General features: G+C 47.2%; 1 protein-coding gene across 1 annotated transcript in view; it reads right to left on the reverse strand.

Annotated features, from left to right (window-relative positions):
• Positions 1–5,939: 5,939 nt before the first annotated feature.
• Positions 5,940–15,439, reverse strand: part of FAM167A (family with sequence similarity 167 member A) — a 34,394-nt gene continuing 24,894 nt past the window's right edge. The window contains exon 3 of the mRNA XM_077779666.1: positions 5,940–7,184. Coding sequence (XP_077635792.1) covers positions 6,921–7,184 — 264 coding nt within the window. The 3' untranslated portion in view covers positions 5,940–6,920. The remainder of the gene's footprint in view (positions 7,185–15,439) is intronic.

Here is a 15,439-nt window from a genome sequence, read left to right on the forward strand (position 1 = left end):
TTTAGGCTGGGGTGGGGGGCAAGGGGTGGGGGATTCAGCAGATGACATTTTTGTGTCCTTTTTTTCCTGCAGGAAACAGCAGTAGGGATCCCCTCCCTCTCTGTGTCTGGCCCCTGGGATTCCCAGGGTTTCCAGGTGCCTCGCCCTCTGTGGGCTGAGCTCTGGTCACTTCAGCTGGGCCCGTGTGAGGAGTTGTGCAGGAGGTGGCCTGTCAATGGTGGGGCAGACGGTCGGAGCAGGCACTGAGCTCAGCAGTTTGCTCAATCTGGGGTGTGGATTCAAATAGGCTGTGGGGTGCCTGGCAATTCCTCTGGTTGCTGGGCCTTGGGGCCTGAGAGTCAAACTTGGGCACTGTGGTTTCTGGGTCCTGTTCTAAGGACCTTATTAAAAAGGGGAGGGCTCCCCTCTGGGTGGCTCAGTGGGTTAAGAATCTTGGTTTTGGCTCAGGTCATGATCTCACAGTCTGTGGGTTTGAGCCCCACATCGGGCTCTGTGCTGACAGCTCAGAGCCTGGAGCCTGCCTCGAATCCTGGGTCTCCCTCTCTCTGCTCCTCCCCTGCTCACTCTCTGTCTCTCAAAATAAAGACATAAAAAGAAAAAGAAAAAGAAAATCCTCCCCTCTTTTGCTTTTTTGTGTGTCTTCTTTCTTTCTTGGCCTCCTCCCCCTTTCCTCTCTCCTGTCCTCCCCCACCCTTTGTTTTCTGCTCTGCGGTAAAGAGGAGCAGAACCCAGAGCCAACAGGGAGGAATGTTGTATCTTTTACCAAAGGACCGAAGTTTCTGGTGTCCACAGAGGGACATTTATCATAGGACCTACCTGTGACCCCTCAGGAGAAAGCACCCATTCTGGAGTACCATCTGGCCCAGCACAGGGTCCGGCAGCAGAATAAATCCAGCACCTGTCTCTGCAGGCTAAGGCCAGGTCTCGCACTTGTTTGATGTTGCGCCCCATCGGTAAAAAGTTTTGTGCATAGCCCCCTGACAGATTCACACTTCATCCAATGTATTACTGTACACAATGCATTATGCACACTTCAAGCATATTGAAAATAGAAAGAGACTAAAAATATGGATAGAAGTTCTTGTCTTGTCTTCTCACCCCCTCCTGTACCATTATGTGCACTTCCAGATGCCCATGTCACATAGTGCAGTCTACTGGCCCAGGAGTCTGGGGTTTTCAGGTCACTCAGGGTGAGGTGGGTGCTCATAATATCCTGTTCAAGAACATTCCCCCTTCCCTCTGCACTGGGCACATGGTAAGCCTGCACTTCCTCCTCCACTGGAGGCTTGGTTTGGCCATATGACTTGTTCTGACCAAAGAAGTGTGAGCAGAAGTGACAGGAATCACTTCTGGGTGTAAGCTGTAAGAACCAGGGATGGAGGTAGAGGGAGGTAAGGAGGAACAGCAAGTGTCTTAGTCTGCTCCAGCCACACAAAGGCCCACAGACTTGTGGCTTCAATAGCAGGCAGGTATGGTCTCACAGCGCTGCAGGCTGGAAGTCTGGGATCAAGGTGTTCACAGGGTTGGTTTCTCCTGAGGCCTCTCTCCTTGGCTTGCAGATGGCCACCTTCTTCCTGTGTCCTCACATGGGAGGGACATGTCCCTCTGTGTGTGTCTTGATGTCCCTTTCCGGTAAGGACACCAGTTCTATGGGATTGGGGCCTATGCTAGTGACCTCATTTTACCTTAATTACCTCTTCAAAGGCCCGATCTCTACATACAGTCGCATTCTGAGGTACGGCGCACTAGAACATCAACACTTGAATTTTGAGGGGACACAACTCAGCCCGTGACTGTGACCGCACGCGAAACCATTATTTCCCAGTGGAGGTGCAGGCAGAGGTGCAGACAGGCTCTTGAGAAGCCACCGCGCAGGCGCTGCAGGAAGCCCCGAAAGGCTGAGTTTGCGGAAATCCGGTACAGTTTTAAGATGGCCTCCACGTGCCACCTCCCTTGTGGTCTCCTTCCTGACTCTTCCAATGGTTCCTTAGCCCCCAGTTCCCAAATCAGGTCCTTCCCATCCTGAAATTCTGACACTTGGGCTTTCCCGCCCAAACACTGACTGGTACGGATGGGACATACCCGTGCTATCCAAACCCAGCCATGGCACCCCTGCCGATGCGGCTCACAGTGCAGTGGGTGGAACTCTCCCCTTCTGTGCCTGGGGAGGCGAATCTCCCGGAGGGAGATGAGGGGGCTGGCTTGTCATTTCCTAACTCGGGTTTCCCTTCGACTTATGGATGTTCTTTGGCACGTCATCCTTTTTTAGTGCTTTGGCTGTCCCTGTGTGGAGAAGCAAGTGGGAAGAAGGGCCATTGATGAAATGGTTTAGGAAATACACTATGTGAAGCTGAACCGGACCTTGCTGGATTATTTCCCAGGGAAATTCCACACACTCCCGGTGCTTGTCCCTGTCAGCCAGGGACATGTCCGCAGTGAACTTATCACCTCGCAGTGAGTGGTGGAGGACTGTTTTCCAGAGCCCTCAAACATTTGAGGTTTCCTTTCCTGAATGAATTTCCTTCGGAGACCGCCTCACTGTCTCCATCACTGTTTGCTTTGAGCCTGTGAACAGGGTATTTAAAGATAGCCGAGTCTGAAAGCATCAGTGTGCCTGAGTGGTTTCCATCGGAGAGGGCCCGAGGTGGGATCGCCCTGACTGGGCTGGCAAGGCCGCCTTTAGCCACACTGCCTTCCTCCTCCAAGGCTCTCCCTGCAGCCTTCTTCCTCCAGCTGGTAAGAGCACAGGCTGCGTGGCTTTGACAGAGTCAGGACAGGGGAGATGCTTATGCTCCTGCTGAGAAGCCAAAGGGAATGTTGTCAACAGAGTTGAAAACTCCCTTTCTAAATAAGGTAGTTAAGATCTGCAGGAGGCTCTGGAAGCCTCTATTTTGACGGACGTTACCAGTCCACGAGACATAACACTTAGCTGGGGCCACCAGGCAGCTAGTGTAGCATCAGGCTGTGTCCCTGAATGAAGAAGCTGCACCATCCCTGAAATGTCACTTCTGCTCTCCCCATACTCTGGTCATCACCTTCCTTTCAGTCTCCAGACCTCTGGACGTTGGAGTTCCAGGATGCTGTACTTAACCCCTTTCCTTTATGTCCTCTCTCTTTTCCTTGAAGAGTTTATCCAGCTGTGGTGCTTTAAAAAATCATCATATCCAGATCCAGAACCCTCAATTTATGTTTCCAACATTGGCCTTTTCCTGAAGTCCAAGTCCTTTTATCCAACCACCTACTCACTCCCTACTTGGATTTCTAACAGATGTTTAAATGTACCATGGGGCTGCCCCTCTGCCCCAATCATGCTCCCCGCAAAGTGTCTACATCTAAGTAAATGCACCCCCTCCATCCAGCTGCCAGCCAGAGAGCTGTTCTTAATTCCTCTGTTTCCTTCACACTCCACATCCAAGCTATCGGTGTGTCTGGTTGGCTTTATCTCCCTAGTATATCCCAAAGTGTGTCTCAAAGTAAATCCCAAAGTCCATCCACCCACCCTTCCTCCCTCCCTCCTTTTCTTCCTTCTTTCCTTCCTCTCCTCCCACCCTACTACCTTCTTCCCTCTCTCTGTGTCCCTTCTCTTTCTCTTTCTTTGTATGTCTGCTATAACAGGAACAAGGTAAAAGAAAGCAAATTTCTTCTCCTTATATAGTATCCTCTTTTGAAATACTTTTTTTTAAACAGTTTTTTTTTTTAATTTTTTTTTAATTTTTTTTAATGTTTTTTATTTATTTCTAGGAGAGAGAGAGAGACAGCTTGAGCAGGGGAGGGTCAGAGAGAGAGGGAGTCACAGCCTGAAACAGGCTCCAGGCTGTGAGCTGGCAGTCAGCACAGAGCCCGACACGGGGCTCGAACCCACGAACTGCGAGATCATGACCTAAGCGAAAGTCGGACGCTTAACCGACTAAGCCACCCAGGCGCCCCTCTTTTGAAATACTTTTATTTCACTTTTTCTAACAGCAATATAGAAACAAAGAATCATAAAAAATAAGATTATAAATTGTCCATTGATTATGTAATAGCACTTGGTATTGCTACAGGGAGGAGGCCTGGGCTGGATCAGGCCGGCTCAAGCCTACCCAGGCTCTCCAGGCCTCTGTGATCTCTGCTGAGTCCATGAAGGCGTCACACAGTGCCATGCATGGCAGTGTCAATGGAGACCTCGCGTTTTACACCCAGGGTCCTCGGGGATGACAGAGAGATGGGCAGATAATGAATTAAACTGCAAACAGTATTGTGCACATGTGGTAAGCCAGAGCATTGCCCTAGGGTGCTGGCGACACAGGTGAGGCTGCAGCTGATTCACAGACATCTCTTGACCCCCCACAAGGCAGGCTATTCACAAAACTGAACTAACTTGATTAGTTACTTATGTTCCCTGTGAAAATAAGAGACCTAACAGACACTGGATGATGAGTAAGGAGATGTACCTGGTCTCTCCCCCTTTACTCTCCTCTCTGGTTCCCTCCTCTTTCTCCTCTGTCCTGATCCCAAAATAAAAGTCTCTTGGGGTGAACTAAGCAAAAGAGCTGAGACCTATTCAAAAAAGTGTGCCTTGGTCTCAGCTTCCTCTCAGAGAACAAAGAAAGGAAGGAACCATTAGGTTAACAACTAAATTGCCCAGTTGACGCCAATCAACTGGGTTGACAAAATCAACAAAATCACTCAGCTTTAGTTGAATCCAATTTTTTCAATTACTGTAATGACTGATTTCTAGAAGGAAAAGAGCAATTTGGCATTATTTTCAGAATATGGAATGGGCCTTCCCGCGTGGGTTTGAGAATGTGTACCTGTGTGCTTCTCCGGAGTGAGTGGTGAGTGTGCGGGCCAGCCCACTACCCTGCCATCTCAAGGACTCGTCTCAGAGAAGCCTGGAAGGAAAGCCTCTGTAGGACTTGGCAGTGCTTGTACATAATCCCTGAAGTGAGACAGTGTGGGGTAGAGAAAATTTCCCTCCATTCCTGCCTGAGGGGAGCTGGTCTAAAGGGCCTGGCATTCCACTGACGTGTTTTCTGTGCACCAATCCTCTGGGCCTCAGATTCCAGTCACTGATCAGAGAGTCAGGCTGAAAACAAATCTTAGCTATGGTGACATATCTTCTTTGAAGGAAGTGTAAATCCTCTGGCTCTTTGAAATCACAAGAGACCAAGTTTTTTCCTAACTAGGGACCATTCATTTATATCCTCTCACTGCCTGTCCACAAAAGAAAAACAACTTTCCTCATGTGGGTCAGGGTGTGTGTGTGTGTGTGTGTGTGTGTACATGTGTGTAAATGTGCATGAGCTCCAATAAGACTATACAGGAAGATGAAACATGAAAGAACACCTTGCTTCGACTATGGAAATGTGGTTGATAATATGTGTTCTGTGGGTCCACTTTCCAGCCATTGCTCTGAGTTTGACCCAAATATTCTGAATTGCAAAGTGAGAACTAAGTGTGGGGGCTGAAGGAGGGGGAGAGCAGAGGGGTTGGCAGTTTGTGGGTTTGGCAAAGCATTAGGACCATCTGTGAAGTTCAAGTTCATTAATAAATGATCTGTCTAGGCATTATTAATAATGATTAAACCTGTCGATATTCTATAGCCACTAAAGAGCTGTGTAACCTGAGGGAAGTCATCCCCCTTCCCTGGCTTCACTGTACTCCTTTATGAACAAGAAGGCAGGACCAGATGATGTCAAAAGCCAATCCCCTCCCCCACCCCACCCCTGCTCCTCGCTGGTGGGAGAACACATGCCACGTGGCATTCTACCAGGTTCACTTTCCTACCCTGTTGAGGTCTTAGTCCTCACCTTGCTGATCGTCATGCTTGTTGTTAGGAAGAACCTTTTAAAATCAAATCCTTAACTTCTGTACTTGACCTACCCAACTGGCATCACCATTTGGACAAAAATCAAATAGTTATTAACAAAGTTAGCAACAGATTAGTAATAGTCTGATTCAATTAAAATTAGTTATTTAAATCAGGCACAGAATCTCAGAGGGGGTTCAGGGCAAGCTTCTGAACTGCTTCCAGTCTTTCTGGGAAGGGCAAGAAGGGCATAAAGGTGACACCACCAGGAGAATTCGGTTATGGGAAATCTGCTGACAGATTTGCCTAGTTCACTTAGCTACTACCCCGGAGGTGCAGGGTAGAGGCAGTAGGGCTCTTTGGAGACTGGCATTGGTGTATGTGGCCAGGGCAGGCAACAGGGGGCATCTGTGCTTGCTCCACCCAAGTTGCACTGGTGTGTCCTGGCACACGCTGGAAACAATTTACACGGCACTGGTAGTGCCAAGGTCTAAGACTGACAGCAGCCTGGACCAGCCACTCACCAGAGGCACTGGCTGCAGCTGTGGGGCCTGGGTTCCCAAGCTTCACTTTATCATTCCTTCTGGTATTCCCTTCCTGGTGGGTCCCTGTCAGGGCTGCTGAGTCACCTAGTTAGGGTGAATGTGAGCCAGTACTTAGAAGACAGCAACAGGAGATGAGCTCATCTGACATACCTGTTCATCTCCTCCTTGGATGCTCAGTGCTCTTGGCAAAGCTTTTGGCTAGAATCACAGTTTTTGGGGCCCTCCCTTTGGGATCCCAGATCATAGCACCAGTAATTCTGGGAAACAAGAATGTGGGTCGGTGAGGGGAGGATGGAGACATGTTATGCTGGGAGCCAGGTCTCACTGAACATCTGGATGGAGATGAACACTTTCTTCTGCAGAACACTTGGGGCTACGGACAGTCAAGGGGTTGTTGGGTTCCACAGCTGGGGCCCCTGAGAGAGGACCTGCCAGGAGTCTGGGGGTCTATGGTTCACCAGACACAGAAAGCCCTGCCCCTGGGGAGACCCACTCAGGGTGACTCAGCCTCAATTTCCTTCCCGTGTCCCCTCCCCACCTCCTGAACACTGTCTTCTGGCTCCTTTGCCGCCTTCAAGGGCTTCTCAGCACAGAGAGAACCTCCGGGAATTGATGTTCATCTTGGTGACTCCAATGAGCTTGAGTGGTGTGGAGAGACTGAAGGAGGAGGCAAGGGGGGAGTCACAGAAGAGATCAGACAGCTCATCCCGTTCCTCCAGCTCATAGGTGGCGTCGTTGAGCATCCTCCTGTGCAGGTCACAGGTTTGCTCGATCTTCAGCTTGTTGATGTCACTGCGCAGGCGCATGAGCTGTCTGGCCAGCTGCTGGTCCTGCAGCCGCATCTCCATCTGGAAGGGAGGAGGGGAAGTATCAGCAAAGAGCTGGGCTGGGGGTTACGGCTCCAGAGTCTCTGACAAACACAGACCCTCTGATAAGAGACCTAATTAATAGCTCGCATCCGCAGTTGGTCCACCTGGAGATATGAGATATTAGCATGTTCTCTGCTCAGGGAAGTGAAAAGATGTATGTAGTAAGATGACAAATAGGGACAGATGGGTTTCCCAAACAATACTTTGTGTTAGGCTAGATACTATGTCTAAATCCTGGAATAGATGTGTGTCAGTCCTGGCTTAAAGGTTCAGTCTCATTGTTTACAGATACATACAGATGGAGTAAGAGTATAATGGAATGCACAGGAGTGATAAGTACTGAATTCAGGAGCATGGTTACCTCTGAGTGGGAAGGAAGGACCGTGATGGGGGAAGGCATATGGGGGCTTCAGCTGTATTGGTAATGTTCTATAACTTATGTTGATGGTAGTATACTGTTATATTATTCTGTAAACCTTTAAACAATTTACAATGCATGCAGTATTTCTTTTTTTAAACATTTTTTTAACGTTTATTTATTTTTGGGAGACAGAACATGAGCATGAGCAGGGGAGGGGAAGAGAGAGAGGGAGACACAGAATCTGAAGCAGGCTCCAGGCTCCGAGCTGTCAGCCCAGAGCCTGACACAGAGCTCGAATTCACAAACTGTGAGGTCATGACCTGAGCCAAAGTTGGACCCCTAACTGACTAAGCCACCCAGGCACCCCTACCTGCAGTATTTCTCAATAAATCTTTTTAAAAAACCCACACATATATATGCTAATATTTGTTGAATGTCTTACAGGGAGCCAGGCACTGTTTGAAGCTCTTCAGGTATGTATTAGTCTGCTCAGGCTCCCATACAAATTACCACAGTCTGGAAGGCTTAACCATAGTTCTGGAGGTCAGGAAGTCCAAGATCAAGGGGTGGGCTGATTCTGTTCTTACTGAGGCCCTTCCTCCTAGCACACAAATGGCCACCTTCTTGCTATATACTCACATGATGGAGAGAGAAAACTCTGTTCTCTCCTTCTATAAGGCTATTAAGATAGGGACCCTACTCTTATGCCCTCAAATCTAACCACCTCCTAAAGGCCCACCTCCAAATACCATCACACTGGGGGAAAGGGCTTCAACATATGAATTGGGGGAGGGCACAAAGATTCAGTGTATAAAAAGCATATTAGCACGTTACAGTTAATCTACACTACAACTCCGTTAAGTAATATCACCACCATCATCCGTAATTTAGAAATGAAGAGGCAGAAGCTCACAAAGTCAGTTATTATGTGACACAAAGGTCATAAACAGCAGAGCTGAGATGAGAAACCCAGACAATCACACTCCAGAACCCAAACTACTGACAAGGATGTTCTGCCTCTTCAGGTACTGTTGATATCAGTGAACTAATAAAAGGCTCATGATATTCTTGGTGGCTCAGTGTTTGTTTTTTTTCTATTGAGGAAAGGATGTGATACTGACTCCTCATCTGGTCTAACACCTTTACAGTTTCCAAAATTCATCCACGTGCTGACTTTGTCAGTATAGTACAGCCAGTCCCGAGGGATCAGCCTGGCAGTTTGGCTGAGTATTTTATGTCTGGAAGGGTGTCAGTGAGTTGCTCAGTTTCACAGTTGAGCCATGGCAGAGACGGGGGTCAGAGCTCACAGGGCCTCCTCAGGCTCCCAGCACAGAGCGCTTTCCATTAACAACACTGAGACAGACCATCAGCTGCTCCTACTTGACATGATATTTGATTCCTTCTCACTGTTAACTCTGCCTGTAATTGCAAGTGGTTCTTGTTTTAGCATTTTTGTGCCTTCAAGCTCAGCTATACCTTTTCCCTGGTGCTTGGAGCCAAACTGATGTGGAGGAATCAACCATGAGATCCCAGAGGTAACCTTCCCATTGTTATGCAGGTGAACATAACTGTTTTCACTTGTCCCCTGTTAAGGTTTGGAATCCAGTGCACTGCCTGGTAGAAAAGTAAGCGACCTCACCAGTAAGCATTTTATTGTTGTTTTTTTTTTGCTCTCTTTCATTTTTAATGTACTTCTACAGATCCCCTTTCTCTCTGTTTTGTAGATGAGAAAAATCAAGATAAAAAATCTTGCATGGGGATCAGCAAAGTATTTAATGACAAAATTGGGGGTAAAGTTCATAGCCCCCGGTCTATTAAGTTTACTTCTCAATTAGTTTATTTCTCAATCCTTGGGCATAAAAACCCAAATTTATTGCCAATCAGAAAGTCTATTGATTTAAAAGACCACCAAATTAATGATGGCAGGCTAATCACAGAGCAGTTGGTCATTCATTCATTTGTTATGGTGCCCTTAGTCATGCCTGGAACTGGGCTAGGTGTTGTCTAAAACCCTTCTGAAGGAGATAGGGATCAAATCTGTCTGAAAGACAGTGCCAGCTCACACTCATTGCTTCTGGGAGTCTTGATTGAACCATTTATCCTTGGGGGTATTCTGTAATTTGGAGACAGAGCTCTTTGAAAAGATAGAAACCCCATGGTTTAGGTCTGAACTTAGTCACTGGGAATTGGATCCTAGATCTGAAAAGATCCTCTAGGTTGGAGAAGTTCAGGCTTGAGCAGGTATCTGGGAGTATCTGTGAGATGCGGCCTGCAGGTGTGCCTGGTGGAGGAAAAGGTCTATTTTTCTCTGGCCAATAGATCCAGTCAAAGGACAGAGAACACCTGAGGATTGAAATCCCATCAGAGTCAGCTAGAAAAGAGGGGGTGATAGGGAGGCACGTGTCCCGTTCCCTTTGATTGGACAAAGGCCACCTTGGTGGAGTCACTTTGCACACTCATTTACTTACCTTGGATTCATTCAATTCTGCATAAGGAAAAGAAGAGAAATAAAACCACGCTTTCAACAGGGCTGAGGATCCTATCCATTCTGCTTGTTTGTGCCCCAAAGGAACACGAGGGAGACAGGGAACCTGCTGTTTCCCCAGTGGGCCCTGGTTCTGAGGGCGCCTCAGGGCAAGTACGTGCCTTAGGATTCGCTGAGAGTCTATATTTTGTTATGACCCCTGAATGTAAATCAGCTACTGCTTCTCATGCACAAACAGTGTTTGTCACAACACTACAGGGAACACCTGCGGTGTGGGGCCTATTCTCACTAAGGCATTTTCCAAGGGTGACTCTTGGAAACATCAGTTTGAGGCCCCACTTAAGGGGGACCTCTGCTGGAATCAGACCAAATCCATACAGAAATGAGCTCCATGGCTGGGGAAAAAAAAAAAAAAAACATAAGCAAAATGTGCAGGGCTAAAAGGATTTTTGCCCCCTTAAATTTTTTCCGTTGTAATAAAATACACATAACAAAATTTTTACCATCTTAATCCCTTTGAAGCGTGCAGTTCAGAGGCATGAAGCACATTCCCATTGATTTGTGGCCCTTACCACCATCTCGAGACCTCTTCATCTTGTAAAACCGAAACTCTGTCCCCATTAAACACTAACTCCCCACCCCCACCCCACCCCCTACCACCACTCTACTTTCTGTCTCCATGAATTTGACCACTTGATGTACCTTATATAAGTGGAATCATACAAAATTTGTCCTTTTGTGACTGGCTTATTTCACTTAGCATAATGTCCTCAAGGTTTACATGGCCAAGAGGCTTTTTAATAAATTAAACCTTCTCAGAAATGTTTAGGGAACACCAGGAGAATAGCAGCTCCTCAGGAGGCTGCTGAACAGGAGCTGTGACATGGTTACAGAGAGCAGGGTCTGGGCTGGGGCTGGAGGCCCTCCTTCCTTTTTCTTTCTTCTCTGCCAAGGAGGCACTTGGGCATCAATGACATCATCTCTCATCTTCTGCCACATACTTTCAGGTGCAATTTATATGTATTATTTCACTGCAGCTGCTCACAGCTCTAGATGATAGGTAGTTTGCTCTGTTTCATGGATGAGGAAACTCAGAGAAGTTAAGGGACTGTCCAGGATCAGCCAGCCTGGGCAAGGCACACTTGGGTCTCCCTGGGGCTCATCAGAGCCCAGAGCTGGTGGCTTCCCCATAGTTCCCACCCACCTGGAGGTGGTCTGGGTCCCAGAGGCAGTAGAAGTGGGAAATCCATTGCTCTGGGGTTAGAATCTGGGTTCTAGTGGAGCTTCCTCCTCACTAGCTGGATGGTTTTGGGTGAGTCACTAACCCTCCTTGAACTTCTGTATCTTCATCTAGAGAAAAGGGATAATGCCTATTTCAAGGGCTATGAGAAGCATATTAGATAAGAAGGGATATGCCAAGTAAGCTGAACAATGCCAGTCAAACAAAGGTAAGAGCTTCACCGTTCAAGCTGTTTCTCTCCAGGCCAAGGTGTAGAATGTGGAAACTGGCCAGAACCTCCCACCTTTAAGACTTTATTAAAGAGACTGTGACACTGGCCCTAAAACCTGGTCCCAGTGACTCAACTATCAGTGTGGGTTTAATGTTCTCCCTGGCAAAGACCCAACTGTAGGAAATGCTGATTTCCAATCCCCTTTCCCAGGGTGGCCTGTTGTTCCTGCAGAATAAAGGCACTTGCTGGATTCCAGTAATCCTGTAATTAGGACATAGTACTTGGTGAAAGGGGAAGAAATGTCACTGCATTGTGGCTGTCAGCACATTGTGGTAAAGGGTGTGTTCCTACTGGGTAAGAAAGCTCATGAAGGAGCTGGTGGATGATCGGTGGCCTTGCTACAATAGTCCATGCATGTAGGATGGCTACATGCCAGTCGAGGAAATTCACAGAAGTACCTAATGTGACAGGGCTCTGCTGTGAGATCTCTGTAGCCAAGTCTCAGGGGAGCTGGGGGAGGGGTGGAATAAAAATGAAGCCCGCAGTAAACTGATGTGGAGAACAGTGTGGCAGTTCTTCGAAAAATTAAGCATAGAGTTATCACATGATCCAGCAATGCCTCTTGTGGGTATGTCCCTATACGAATTAAAAGCAGGGACTTGAACGGAGACTTGTACACTCATGTCTATAGCAGTATTCACATAGGGGAAGCAACCCATGTGTCCATCGACGAGTGTACAGATAAACAAAATATGGTTTGTCCATACGACCATATGCAGACATATTATTCAGCTATAACAAGAGACAAAATCGGGACACATGGTATAGCATCAATGAAACTTGAGGATGATATATAAGTGAAAGAAGTGAGACACAAAAGGACAAGTACTTTATAATTCCACTTACACGATGGACCTAAGTAGTCAGACTCACAGAGATAGAAAATAAAAGAGGATTGCCAGGGGCTGGGGGATGGGATACAAGAATGAGGAGTTAGTGTTTAATGGGGACAAAATTTCGGTTGGTGGAGAAGGAAGTACTTCTGGAGATGGATGGTGCTGATGACTACATAACAATGTGAATGTACCTAATGTGTTGTACACTTAAAAATAGTTAAAATGGGGGGCATCTGGGTGGCTCAATGGGTTGGGCATCTGACTTTTGTGCATGTTACAATCTCATGGTTCCTGCGTTCAAGCCCCACGTCAGGCTCTGAGCTGATAGCATGGGGCCTGCTTGTGATTCTCTCTCCCTCTCTCTCTGCCCCTTCCCCTGCTCACTCTCTCTCTCCTGCAAAGATAAATAAACATTAAGACACTTTTCTTAATCTTAAAAAAATAAAACAATGGTTAAAATGGTAATTTTATATTATATGTCATGTTATATTTTACCACAATTAAAGAAACAGCAAAAGCTACAAATTTGGGGTGATCATTTTGACCTGGTTTGCCCAGGACCTTCCTGGTTTTAGTCCCCAGAGTCTCATGTACTAGGAGCCTCGCTGGTCTTCAGCAAACAGGGAAGGCTCATCACTCTCCCTGCAGTAACTGTGGATGTTGCAGGTGTTGGCAATAAGGACTCTTCCTGGCAGTCAGAGGCTAATCTGTGTGATGCATTCTTTCTTTTGAGTTTATTTATTTTGAGAGAAGAGAGCACAAGTGGGGGAGGGGTAAAGAGAGAGGGAGAGAGAAGCCCAAGCAGGCTCCATGATGTCAGTGTGAAGCCCAACGTAGGGCTCAATCCTACGAACCATGAGAGCACAACCTAAGCCAAAATCAAGAGTTGGTTGCTTAACTGACTGAGCCACCCAGGCGCCCCTGTGTGATGCATCTGTAACTGGAGTGCCACTGGGAACAGACCAGACCCTGAAGGAAGCAGAGTGGTCTGGGATGTTGAAGGCCTTTTTGAAGAAGGTTGAAAGAGCAGTGGCCATAGAAAGAGGGACTCAGACCACCTGGCAAGGGGAGAGAGTACAGTAAAACCTTGGTTTGTGAGCATGATTCATTCCAGAAATGCTTGTAATCCAAAGCACTTGTATATCAAAGTGAATTTCAAGAGCCATTGGCTCAGTTATGATCATGTGATCTTCAGCATCACGTACTACTCGTATTGTGAGACATCCCACTTTTATCAAGTTAAAATCTATTAGAAATATTTGCCCATCTTGCGGAACACTCGCAGAAAAGTTACACACAAACCAAGGTTTTACTGTATTTTGTTCTTTGGCAATGGCCCCTGCAGCCTTTGGGAGAAGCGACATTTTTGTGGAGATCTAGAGAATTTGCTTTCTGCCTCTGCATACCTTGCTCACTGGCTCTGCATTCACTTGCTCAGTCTAAAACACTGCATGATGCCTGGCTTTCCAGGGAAGCGAATGCCTCTATTCCCAGTTGCCAATGGGATGTGCTCGAACACTTTTTTGGAGTCTGCTATCCACGGGTCTAAAATGTCTTGAAGATTTAAGGAGTTCAAAAAAATACAAAAGACATGTGACTATCAGACTATCGGGAGCACAAGAAGCAATTCTTCTGAACGTGCGGCTTGTACCCACAGCAGCCTCTGCCTCCTAACATGAGTGCTCATGCCTGGTGGGTCATACACAGCCTCCTCTGTCCACACAAGTCATCCCGGCAGCCCTATTTGTGATTTGTTTCATTTCTATTCTCGAGTCCTTCATTTTCTGGAGGACCCTGCATCTTTGCCCTGAAAGCTTCTATTCTCTTAGTTTGGAGAAAACAACAAGACAGGGACAGTGGCTTGAGACAAGGCACTGTGCACCGTCGCAAGCACATTTGGAGCAAAGATTTGCAAATCTCTCTCTAAAGCTCACCCCAGAGAAACCCCAGCACCCAGGCAAACCAGCAGAGATATGATTGAGCTGGATTGAGGACCAGCTTCCAGATCCAGGAAGACAGAAAGTATCCCAAGGTGATCAAGGGCATTTCATTTAACCCTTATTTCTGAGGCTTGTATCTAAGCCAGCCCAACAGTTACAATCAGTCTCTGACTGATGTTGAAGACAGATAGAATATAAAATTTGGGCCATTTTCTGAGCTGTGCATGAAAGGACAGAATGCGCTCTATTCTCCACGAGACTTAATTCTTGAACTTTAGAATTAGTTTTTGTAAGCTGTCTGGTGATTTTTATATAACTTAACCGAAAGGTCCAGCTTATTGTTTTAATCAGCGCTGTGTAGGAACACACTTAGAAGCCTGGAGAAAATATTATTCATTATTTGATCTTGGATTTGGCCTCTGAGAAAGAGCCAGAATAACACTGTTAGGAAAGAAAGCAAGTGGTGTCATTGAAATGTGCTGCTGGAGGCAACTTCAGGGGCTGGGAAAAATTTTTTCTTTTTCTTTTCTTTTTTTTCAGACACCCCCTAGAAACCAAACTGTTCACGGACAGGTTTTAAGGCAGAGCTGTTGACTCATGTGTTTCTCAAAGGTCCCTACTCTGGTGGCAGCAGACCACTGTTTCCGGCAAGTACAGGCTGCATATGGCCACCACACACACACTACAGCTGCTGCCTTTGGGCAGATGCCAAGCTGGTCCCTGGTTCTCTTGGATGTCACTGGCCTGGGGTGTGGGTAGCCAGGAGGGCACTATGGCTCCCATTCCCTGGGGCAGAATATGACTCTTCTGTCTATCTGGGCTCCTCCGAGGGGCTCTTGTGGTCTCCTTGAAGTCATTGTCTGCTGGGAAGGAAAGTTTGAGCAGAGCCTCAGAGCCAGGGCAGAGAGCAGGGGGCACTTCAGACCCTGCTAGGGACTGTCCAGCTTCTGTGGCAAGAGTCAAGCTCTACCTATATGATAAGGTCGTTGATTTTCAAACTTGGAAGGTCCTAAGCCAAACTGCATCTTCACCTATGAGGCCGGCCTTAGCGGACAGGGCGATGCATTTGGAACAATCCCCAGATCTGTCCCCAGAGGCTCT

This window comes from Crocuta crocuta, unplaced genomic scaffold (assembly GCF_008692635.1).
Source record: "Crocuta crocuta isolate KB4526 unplaced genomic scaffold, BGI_CrCroc_1.0 scaffold158, whole genome shotgun sequence".
NCBI lineage: Eukaryota > Metazoa > Chordata > Mammalia > Carnivora > Hyaenidae > Crocuta > Crocuta crocuta.